Below are 12,364 nucleotides of genomic sequence, written 5' to 3'. Positions count from 1 at the left end.
GAGAAGAGATTTGGCTGAAAATGGATTGGGACACAAGCGATTTACAACATACAAGGAGTCAGGTACGTCAAAATGAAATGCATGTTAAAGTTAATCCATTAATTCCAAACCAAGTTGCATGCGTAAATGGGTCAGCACCTACTCGGATACCGACTGGTGCCCAAAGTTGCCTTCTGGAAAATGACAACAGCAAGGGAAAAACCGCGTTGACGAAAAGAGAACGTGAGCATTTTGAAATACTAAGCTCCAAGTTTTCAAGGCTCGATACACCCTCCAATAGTGTTTCTGTGCCCGCGGACTGCAATCCAGTCAGTGATCGATCAGCCCAGACCCTCGAGTTTGTGTACAGTTATGCAGCTAATTTATCCTTAACACTACCTGCTGCACAAAGGGCAAAGTCGGGCGATAGGCTTAACGAGTAGGCTTAACAAGCCCACTGAGTGTGAAACTATTGCTCCCCCTTCTCCTTCACTGCACATTGGACAAAAAACCAGCTGACATGCAGTTAGAGCCCACTGAGGATAAAATGGAAGAGTGTCGAGGCAGCCCTTCCTCTTTCGGATAACACGTACAGCAAAATGTCAGGCGAAAAGCCGACTTAGGCGGTGGGCATAGCTTTTGGACAAAATTCTAATGGCCCCCATTTCGGTGCAATTGATTAAACATGTGATGGCTCTAAATTGGTGGCAAAAATCCAGAGAAAAACAGCCACCAAAAGAAGTCATTCCAACTCTGATGTTGGAACACTAAAGTGGCATTTCAAAGCCGTGCTGCAACATCTGAAGAGACAAATTCTGTGCTCCCGAAGGCTGGGGAGAGAAAGGGGAAATGACTTGCTTAATGAAGCAACTGATGAGGTAACTGATGAAGACTTATTATATAGTATGTCATTGACATGCAGAGGTTCAGAGTATCCAGAGACCTGTCAACCTGAGAGATCCCCGATTGTAAATAACACAGATGGGAATACAACTAAAAATGCCCGAGATAAACATAACATCGACTGCCTAGAAATAGCAAGTCAAAGCCATCAGCGAAATGAGGATGCACGCGTAGTTCATGATCTTCTCGAAGATGGCAGCAACAAATGTGAAGTTAAATTGTGCCGAAATGGGAGATATTACCAGTGCGAGAAAGTCACTCGCCCAAATTGAAATGGAAGGCTGGGCCCCGTAGAGGCCATAATTCGGAGCACCAGCAAAGACTCTCTTGAAAAAACAGAGCAATCGATCTGCGCTGACTCAAGAAAATAAAGCGTGCCTTGAAACCAACAATACTGGAAGAAATGGAGAAAATCTTGATCAATCTGAAATAGCGCTCACACAACATCTGGAGATAGAGACCAGGTCCAATTTAGACTTGAGTTGGACTCTGTACAATAAGTAGCAGATAACTGGGAATGCTGCACCATTACCAATCAAGGATGGCTTATCTAGGAACAAAACAGATAAACTCGGAGATGACGACAATACAGGAGCCATGCCTGAGCCAATAAAATCTGTGAATTATGAAGAATCCTCAGTCTGATGATAGTGAAAGTTCCAGATGGCACCAAATAAAAAGGTGAAATCTTAAACGGCCACCCTTTTACAGATGTAACATCACATCCAGACATCTGGAAGCAGATTTTGCCAAACCCTCATGGGGGAGAGATGCACGATTCAATCATTTGAGTAGTAACTAGAACTTTAGCCCCCTTTCTGGAATTGTATGAAACCCTTAGTGAAAACTACAAAGATCAATCTACCTTACTGGCTCTGATGAATAGTAAGATGACTTATGTGGAATTTGTCATGGATGCTCTCAGGGAAAAAAGAGATGGAGAAAGAAATGGATGATATTGTTCTAAAATCCATGATCGACCTCTTACAATACGCAAAATCAGACAAGCTCATATTTCTAGAGGGAGTAAGAGAAATTGCCTCATGGTCCACAAATCAGGCAAGGGGAAACCATTAATATTCAAACAACATTGCATATTAATAATGAAAGGAAAACGGAAAACAAACGCCAGACTAACAAATAATAATTAAAGGGTGGGGCTGTCATGTGACCACGAGGCTCTGACTCAGGCAGATGTTGTGGAAGAAAATACTCCTTCCCCCTAGCCATGCTAACCATATGTCGGCCCAAACTGAGATCTTTGGAAAATCGTCAAATCATGAGCATGTCACTCCCCTAGCACCCATGGAAGCTAGCCAACGGAAAAAACAGAAAACCACAACGGAAGATGTAATAATTTTGAACGAGTTTTCCATTTTTTAACAGAAAAAACGATGTGAAAACAAATCGAACTTGCAGAAGCAAGCATCTTTGTAAGACAAAGAATATGAAAAAACAGGACACAAGAAGACAGTGGTTCAAGGAGTTTTCTCAGAAAAATCTCCTTACCCATGGTAATGAAAAACTCTGGTACAAAACAAATTATGGAGAGACCTAAGAACAACAAAAATAAGATATTGGATAAAGATCATTTTAAGAACTTGATTACATCAGAAGAGGAAGTCAGCGAACTTGATGAAAGTATCGTGAACTACTCGAGTTATCTGTATATGAAGATGGACAAATTTAACGTCCGGAACAAAAGAGAACAATTCAAGTTTTCTCCAACGAAGTAGCAAGAGACGTTTGCTTGCGTTAAAAACCTGCAAAGAATGACAAAGTATGCTTCATGACGTTGAACGAAAAAATGGAGGAATGCCGGTCTAAAATTAATGGTCTTAAAAATACGCTTCCACAAGAATCCATAATGGAATCCCTCGTCACAAAACCTAAGCCAGTCCTCAGACGAAAAGGCAGAATCCCAAAAGTGACGGACCAAAATGTGCCAAAGGGAAACTCGCGATGGAACAGAAAAATGCAAACAAATGAGAAGACAAAAGGGAGTTGGGAAATGGACACTGAAATTAAGTTTAAGAGAGAATTGTGGATAAAAAAGACGGTCTCATATTAAACCGGTCTACTATCATGAAACTGTTACTGTTACAATACATCCCATGGTTGAGAGTAATACGGTCGGAAGACATAAGAACATGAGTTCCATAGATGAAAACAAAAACTATTCGGTGACTTTGACATTAAACTCTGCTGCGATAACTACAACAATGTTTGAAGCAAGTGACCATTTTCGTTCCTTGGGATTTGCTCCAAAGAAGAATTAAGATGAACATGAAATTGAGGAGGGGAGTAAGAACTTGGAAGGAAGTAAAACCTCTGAACCTCTATTATAGAACCATAGAATGGGTAGAGATCTGTGACCTAGTGGTTCACTGATACAAATACCAGACATTAAATCAAGTGGTATGGATAGAGGCGATTTGTACCTGACACCAACTTATTTTTTTTAAGAGATTTTTTTTAACAAGATCCAAATTACTATTAATGGTAGAAATAAAACGGATATCCCCCCCTCCCCCCTGTGTGCTTCGTGGTTTTTAGGTCCAACCAGATTCACTGTTTGCCAAAATCTTTGCGTGCTGCGTGACTTGTTATTGGTGGGATGAATCAGGATATCTGTGGGAAGAACCTGGGCAGTGTTGGATTCTGAATGGAAATTCTCCAATAATGGTTTGGCGATTGGCTGCTGCTGAGGGTCCTGATGTGTCTATACTGGCTTTGCTTGTGATTCTTTTTTGGCTTTGCATACTTGGATGGGCTTTTTTTGTATCTTAGTCTTCCTTGCTGGTTTTACTGGTTGCATTTTTCATGGCTTCCTCACCCGCAGTGTGTGTAACACTGGTAACATTCTTCTGGTCCACGCATCGAAAGTTAGGTCTTCCTGGCCTGGAAAATCGAATGGCTTGCTGCATCATCTGCACCCTAGGATATCCTGTGTCGCCTCTAGCCAGTGCTTCCGTCATGGGACCGTTTTCTTGCAGGCTGGCTGCACCTCTGTGCCCCCAGCTGGGTCCTGCAGAGTGCTCCCATTGTTGCTGCTGAGTTATGTGCCTCGTGGGCTGTCTCTCATGGTCTGCTTCCTTGTTGGGCATCCCTCATCTGGGCACTTGCGTTGTCATGAGTTTCATTTACACCAACTGGATCCCCCAACCGCCACCAATAGTTGGACATAAACCAAACACACAAACTCGCTTATGCACCTACCATTCCTCGGCCGAATTTGAAGTAGCAAGCCTTGGGAGTAGCTGTACCTGGAGCCATAAACCATGATGCTGTTAGTGGTTCTTATCGGGGTCTGGAAGAAGCAGAGTTACAAAGCCCACCCTTTTGCAGTTGGTTTCTGGGCTCCCTCTGCAACTAACTCTTTCTGGCCTGCAGGTTCTCAAACTTGGGGCTGATGCTCTTCTTTTGGGCCCTGTTGGGTCTGCAGTGAGCTGGTTACACCATCTGCTACACCTGTGTGGTATAACGAGAATGTGTCTGATTTTTTTTTTCCCCCCATAACTGTTAGATAGGTTTGCCTTTTATCATTTCTATGCAAGAACATTTGTGACCTTTTTGAAGATACCTATCTGAACTGGGTCTTTTTCCCTTGTCCTCCTTGGGGCCTTGAAGTTTCTAGAAAAGAAAGTCGAATTTTAACATGTACCAGGTGGCCACCTGAAAGGAAAGTGCCACCAAATTCAAGATATCTGAGTATCAAATTGAGTAAGAATGGTCAACGGTGTCCAATGCGGCAGAGTGAACAAGGAAAATGAGGATGGATTACAAATGGTAGTGATAGGTCATTGGGAGTTAGAGACTTGGGTAAATGATTTCTCTGTCGCAGAGCCCAGATTGGAGAGGGTGGCAGTCTGCTGGTCTCCAGGTAGTTTGAGGACTTCATAATCGTGAGGAAAGGGAGTGTCTGTTTTAGCAAATATGTAACAAAGATAGAATGATATGTTTATGTAAATTGCCTGAAGTGTTATTTTTAACTAAATAAATGGAGGAATGAAGCATTTAAGGGTGACTCCTTTTTGAGAAATTTTATTACATTTTAAGCAGCTTGCAAGAATCTTCGATGAGTAAACCTCTCCCTGAGATGCCTGAGGTGTGCACACTCCAGAAGTTGGGTGTGATTGTATTTATATCCTTGTTTAAGATTTATCTAGAACAGAACTCAAAATGTGCACTTGCCACTAATTGATTTCTGCCAAGAAAGAAACTGTGTGCTGTGTGCATGTTGAGAATTGAGGTGGCAAGTGTGGCCATTAGTTTTTAACGTGACGTTTTTACCCTCATCTATAAGGGTGAGATCCGGCTTTTGAAGAAGAAAAAATGCATTGTTGTTCTTTATTCTTTGACTGTTTTAAGGTTTGTTTGGTGCTACTCAGAATAAAACATTTGGGCTTGGAAGTGGCTTTGGTGGAACAGGAACTAGCACAGGCCTTGGGACTACTTTGGGAGGTGGATTACAATTTGGAGGATTCAACACGCAACCACAGCAACAGCAGCAACAACAAACCGGTGAGTACATTATTACATCATTTGTATAAATGTGAACAGTAGATTTTGTTGTAACCGGTTGTCTAGAAAGATTTCGACGATGTTACATATATATGTGCTTTGTATTTCTTTATTGAAGGGTATTAATACTGTTCATGAGTTCTTGCTTGGTTCTAATTAATTGTATACTTTATTGAAAAACTGACTGAAGATTGAGGCTGTTTTGTTTTGCATAAATTGAGGTGAACAAAGTCTTCTTATGGGGAAGCATTTGTTCTTTTGGTATGTTGATCGAGCCCAGTTCGAAACCACACCAGGTCTAATTTTTGCAGAAAGCACATGAGCACATTTTAAAATGATTAAGAAGTAAACAGTAAGGTCCTCAGTGTGATTCAAAGTTAAAAAAGAAAAGCCTTACCAAGGTCGAAACACTAATCCTTTCCCATCTTAACCACTGGAATGGCATGGTAACGAGCACCCCTCAATAACCGATTTAAGAAACTCCAACTGATCCTGGATCGCGTCAGCAGACTAGTCTACAGGGTAAAAAGACATGGATTTCGATCACATGGATTTCAAACCTAGGTGTCGAATGCCTACCTTAAGCTTACCGCACCCACCATGACTGAATTCGTCCTCAAGTGGCTTGACCAAAAAAAGCCACTGGAAGGATTCACCCCAATGCAGTCAGACTCTGCCATCTCTATAGGCTTCATTGTCTGCAGTAACTTCTCTGGACTTTCATAGCTGTGTTTTTTTGGACAAACAGCCTGGCTACAGATCGCCACGCTCTGTAATATCAAACCCTCCAACCCATATGACTTGTATCGTGTTTCAGGCTCTCGTGATCTCTTGCATTGACTGGGGAAATAATCCTCTTAACCCAGCCCCCAGCAAAGCATCTGGCCCTTCTGCCAAAGGTCCTTTTCTACTGCCCAAAAAATCCATGTCAATACTTGCTTCCACATGTAAACCACTGTGTAGCTCTCTAGGTAGGTTTGCTCTATAGACCATAAAATATTCAAGACATGACCACATCTCTGCCAGGCTTGAATTGCTGAATGGTATGTTGCGGTTGCTCTTTGATAAACGTAATGCTAGGAGTCATTGTGAAAAAAATGTTAGTTAACTTTACAAACCCATTGGCATGATTCATTGTCAAATGACCCACAGCATCAACCAGTCCTAGTGTGTCGTGCTTCCACCTCATCTTGGCAGGCCCACAACATGATGCAAAAGTTTGAAGGAAGAGCAGTGAGGTCACAGCATTTCCTGTTGCGAGGCTGAAGGGGTAATGGGAGAAGTGGCATGGTATTGGAGAGGATGAGGGACTTCAACAGATATGGCCTGCTGATTAAAAGTTGCCTTAGAATTTCACCCAAACCAGGATTGGTCACAAACACTCTGAAGTGAGACAAACCGACTCTGATCAGCTCGTCAGGAGACCTTGTTGAAGTAATATAAACTACAGTGAAGATTAAGATGTATATTATATGTCAAAATACATAGCCAAAAGATCAGCTGTCTGAGGTGGGTGCAGGTTGCCAGTGATGAACAAGGACGTTTTCACACCTTCAGCTCTGTAAGAGCTTGCAGTGAAGAACTTTGCAGATTTTGCAAATGCTCTATACTGAAAATGTTGCTTCCATGTAGTGAAGTAAGATAACTGCTGGGTAAATAATAGGATATGTAGGTGATCTGAGCAATAACTGAGCCAGTCAATACTTTCCCTTTTGCACTAAGCCTTTCACATACACAGAATGTTGTTCTAGAATGAGACAGTATTTAAACCGGCTTGCATGCCTTTTGGTAGGGGCTTGCTGTGAGAAGAAACGTTTGAGGCAAATGTTCCAAGCAGTAGATGGATATCTGCAGCAAATTGTGATGAATCCAATGAAATCATCATGTAAACCCTGGTATGGGCCTCCTCATGTGGCCTGGGGAAGGCAGCCGCTACCTGATCCTGACACTGGGGGGTGGGAGGGTGTATTATGAGGGAGGATCATGTGAAGAGAGACTCCTATCGGGTGGATGTGGTGACCCCTTTGACTCCTGATTCCTCTATTATCCCTGAAACACTGCTGGCATATTGTAAAGTAGAGCCAAATAACTGCTGTTCACATAACCTCTACTAACTGTAACTATCGGTTCACAACTCCATCAGAACTAAATAGACATGTAAGAATCAAAACCACTGTGGACTTCAAGATCCATAATGCCTGTAGTACTGGGACGAGGAAGGAGGACAAAGAGTTAGTGAGGTTCAAAGGTGCTACTAAAAGGACTGTGAGGGCTAGTTGTTTCATGTCAAGGCACCTAAACTGAGAGAGAGTAACAGAGACAGAAGCAGTCGGGAGAGAGGCTGATTAAGTCGGGAAGGCCACCCGTGGCCGAAAAGTGGTTGGAGCTAACGCAGGGGTTGAGAGTGCTAGCAGAAGCCGACCGGGAGGAGAAGGTGTGCGGTTTTGCAGAGTATTGCAGCAGGAAGCAGTTGTCGACAGCAGCTGGGAGAGAAGCCCAGCTGTGCAGGAGATGTGCTCATGACATGAGTCACTTGGGTGTGCTGGAGCACGCTGAGGCACTGATTGAGTTGGTGGAGCTCTAGAGAATGCCAGGCGGCAGCAACTAAGAGAGCTGTCAACGATGCTGTCGGACCAACATGAGGCCGTAAAGAAGTAGTAAAATGGCAAAACTGGTGCAATTCTCCTTTTATGAGAACAGTTTGGAGAAACCTGTAACCCATATTGCTAACAGTAAAGAGACCATAAAGTCGGGCAACCATTGTTCAAACCTCCTCACATGGGATGCTGTTGTGGAGAACCGGTCAAGTGGCACAGCGAGTAGAGCGCTCGCTTTGACATCCGTGCAGAGCCTGGGGGGTGGGAGGGGCAGGTTCGAATCCCGGCAGGGCCAAACTCAGCCTTTCATCCTTCCGAGGTCGATAAATGAGCACCACACACCGTGGGTAATAATAAGCAGCACTCAGATACCCGAGGGTTCGTAGCGCTATATAAATGCCATATTATTATTATTTATTAACGTTGGAACAAATATTGCCACGAATGGAAGTGATCAATGGCAGTTGTAGGAGTTTTTGTCTTCCTGGAAGACGAGTAAACCAGGAAAGGGATCAGTTGTAGTTGGTTCTGGAAGGCGAATATACCAAGAAAGAAACCGTTCCTTTGAAGAAATGTGGTTGTGGCAATAGTTTTGTGGAAAGAAACTGTTCACTTTTATCATCCTGACAAACTGGTGCATCACAAGACATTTGTTGGGCTGTCCTGACAAAATGTATTCCACTGGAAGAATAATTGTGACATTCTTAGATCTGCCTTACATCCTGGGAAGAATACTTTGAGGAGAAAACGATTGCCTTGGTTTTTTAAAGTGTTTTGTAAAATACTTTTATCTTGCCAAGTGGAAGGATGTATTGGATGGAAAAGACATTTTGTGTTGAATAGAACTGTGTAGCATTCAAACCTTTTTCAAGGGTTTTCCTGAATTGAAATGGGGAAGGGAATCAAACCCTGGTCACAAGAAGTACTTTGTGAGAATTATACATTTGAACTTTTGCACTGTTTTGTTGAACTGAAATCAGATGCATTTACCTTGTACACTTTTGTTGTGTTAGTGTAAGGGTCAGATACATTTGGACACAAGGTAATCTTTCTTTAGTTTTAGTTTAGCTTGGTAGGAACATTCTCGTTAGGATGGACACAGATGGGCGTTTATTTCACCCCTCTTTTCTTTTAACAAAAATTGCAAACATTGAGAACTGGAACTTGGTGTATGTCTCATTTCTGACCCCTCACCAAATTCTGAATGCGAGGGTTCCAGGTCAAGGTGCAACCTTTTCCCATCTGTTCTGTTGCAGATTCCCCACAGCTCCAATACGGCCAACAGGCCAAGCTTAAAAGGTCTAATGGAACTAGACCTGACTGCAGGAGCTTTGTTGCGGTCTGAGGTTTTGTCCGTGCAGGAAAGACATTTCTTCAAGCAGGCAAGGGTGATTACATCTTTCCTGTATTGATAACAATTGGTTTTTGAGAACAGACTTACTTTTAATATTTCCTTCTGTTCATTTGTATACCCAATTCTTCTTTGCATTGCAAAACCTTGTTCACAGAACAACATCTCAACATAGCTATTCTGACTTCATTGACTAGTGTCTTGTGCTTGCTGCTTCTAATCTGATGTTGATAATCCCTCTTTTGGCGATATATTTAGGTGTTTATTTGCTACATGACTGCGTGTGGGCAATTCAAAGCCCTTGCCCACTAAGCAGATATTGTAGAGGTGGAAACTTGGGCGCACTATGGCTTAGCTGTCGTAATTCTCTGATCATTTTGTGTCCATTGTGGTGTTGCTGTGGTTCGGGAATGTTCCTATTGCAGTTTTGGACAGGAAACGTTTGTGAGTTATATGCATGATTCAGCCTTCTTAAGTGTTAGGACAGTTTTTCTGAAGTCAAACTAAGGGCTTAGTGAAACCAATGGAGTTTTGTACTGAACGGTACAAAACTCCATTCTGTACCATCTCCGTATTTAGTAGCATAGAGCACCCAGACCTATCTTAGAAATGAGAGAGAGCTGTAGGAAAGTACAAAGAACCTGTAGCATACAAATGCTTCAACAGAAACACACCCAGAAGTATAATAAAAAAGTAAAGGTTTATTATAAATAGAAATAGGCCAGGATGCATCTTGGTGGCGAAGTACTTTGTTATAGAATCATAAACAAAATATAAAAACACACACAATGCTTGAAGGCACACAGACCAAAGCATTTGACCTTGTTCAGAATCACTAACAGTATTTCTAGGCAAGTCAGATCTAATCATACACATTTAGAATAGAATACAACTGTTCAAAACTTACTTTTAGATTACTTTACAGTAAGTCAAGGGTAGATCAGGGCTTGCAAAATCGACTAGCCCATTCGCATTGAGATTTTATGAAGGACGAGTACCATTTGCATGGTAGTAGACCTTGCTGGCAAGTATGGGGAGGTTTGAAACCTTTTTTACATTTACTGCAAACAAACTTTTTTTGCAGTAAATGGCAAATACAAGTTTGTGTGCATGGCTGGCCTTTCAGTTGCAGCATTGTGCAAAATATGAAGTGTGCCTATGGCAATAGGCACCATTTTGCAGAAAATAATGCTAAATGTTTTGTCTCCAGTCACCATTGGGCGAGTGCATTTCTCTTAGGTCGAGTGCATGAACAAAGGAACTCACCCTGCCGGGCAGTGGGATTTTTGAGAATTTGCAAGGCATGGTAGTAGACCCCGTCAGTCACGCAGTGACACTCAGTTAAGAAATCACTTAGTAAACCAACCCTGTTGCCAGGATACTTTTCTGAATGGCGTAACACAAATTCATGGAGCAGTTTAAACCTGTAGATACATTTAGGATAACCCTCATGTATACTAGGTTAGTAAGACCCAAGGCTGTAATAAACTATTACAGTCGCTTTTCTTATCAGTGGAACCCAGAATGAGGTAAGCAATGTCTCTTAGTAGGAAGGCACAAGGCAGACCAAAGTTAGTAAAACCCACAATACACTGGCTTAAGAATTGCACACATCTATTCAAGGTAGATAAAACACAAGGCAGACCTATTATAGACCGGCTATACAGCAGGTTTGGGGAAGCAAAACCCATTTGGTGAACGTAAACACTTATATTCTGAAAGAAATAGTTGGGTGAAGCCAACGTCCTTACTTTTGGGAAGTGGGGGAACCAATTCACAGGTGAGTAAAATAACCTTATATATTCTTTTCAGAATTGCTGAACACAGATAGCAAGAACTTTTTGTAACTGCTCAGATTTCAGAGGGACAGTTACCAACCAACTCTTTACAAGTAAGTCACTTTCAAACACGTGTTGCATTTACTAGGCAAAAGGCCCAAACTATAGAAGCCCTTCCCTATTCGTAGAACATGAGTGTTCTCAGTGGCAGGAGGAGGTCACTAGGTCTCTAGTGGCCAACAGACAAGTCGGGATAGGCACAGGTGTAGGAAGGTCTCTTCAAAACGGGTAAGTAGTTCACTTTAGGGACCTCGGAGAAGACACCCTAGAGGGATTCCATCAATGGTCCTGGGCGAGCTAGATGACTCCCAATCACTAGTCTCACCCCCAAAGCTTCACAGGAATCACAAAAGGCTTAAGATAAGTAATACCCCCGCACAGAAGAGTTTGCAGTAGGATGTCTTCCGGATCTGCAGCCAAAAACCCATAGATTAATTCCTTGTTGTGAATACTGAAGGCTGGACTCTGGCAGGGATTTTGCAGCAGGGATCAACGGGGAAGGCTTCAGGCAGGAGTTTCTTCACAGCTGGATGTGGCGCCTTCTTGGCACACTTTTCTGGAGCCAGGAGAAGACTGAATATCGCTGGTCGGATTCTCATCGCTAATCCGGACTTCAAGGACTCAAGTGAAGTCTCTGGAGGTCCAGCAGGATGCCCCCAAAGTTTCAGAAAGATTTGGAAGACTGCAATGCACAATGGCTCGAGGTCCCAGGCTATTGGGGTATTGCAGCCCGGCAAGTTCACAGCATGCCAAGGGATGTCTCAAAATGCAGGTAGTCTTGAGTCTAGTGGATCTCACCAGGCTCTGGGTCGCGGTTGAGTATTTAACAGGAACTAAAGCACACCATTTGCATTCTCCCCCTGCATTTTACAGAAAGGGGTGGTCTGGCTGTCTAATCAGAACAGCCAGCCCCCCACTGGGTGTTGGTTCCTTTCAGGCCAGGTGGAAGACGAAGGGCTGCAGAGTTTTGGACTACTCCCTTGCTTCCTGACTTCTCAGACACTCTGGAGCCTGGGTGGGGAATCCAAAGGATTCTCTCTGAAGGTCATTCCCACCTAGAATGGCAGGGGAGGACCTCAAACAGCAAGCACTCAAGAAATGGCGAAAAAAAAGACGCCCACCATTTTAGCGCAATGGTGGTCCTTCTGTGCATTACTGAGGCTGAATTAACA

The 12,364-nt window shown here is 42.9% G+C and overlaps 1 protein-coding gene across 5 annotated transcripts in view; it reads left to right on the top strand.

Annotated features, from left to right (window-relative positions):
- The window catches only part of NUP54 (nucleoporin 54), a 768,463-nt gene that overhangs the window by 437,552 nt on the left and 318,547 nt on the right, over positions 1-12,364 (top strand). For all 5 annotated transcript variants that reach the window (XM_069626313.1, XM_069626314.1, XM_069626312.1 and 2 more), the window contains one exon: positions 5,254-5,406. In XM_069626313.1, coding sequence (XP_069482414.1) covers positions 5,254-5,406 — 153 coding nt within the window. The remainder of the gene's footprint in view (positions 1-5,253; positions 5,407-12,364) is intronic.

The sequence above is a fragment of the Ambystoma mexicanum genome, chromosome 6p, assembly GCF_040938575.1.
Source record: "Ambystoma mexicanum isolate Mex_15411 chromosome 6p, UKY_AmexF1_1, whole genome shotgun sequence".
Taxonomy (NCBI): Eukaryota; Metazoa; Chordata; class Amphibia; order Caudata; family Ambystomatidae; genus Ambystoma; species Ambystoma mexicanum.
Note: the sequence above shows the minus strand (reverse complement) of the source record. Positions and strands in the feature narration are given on the sequence as shown.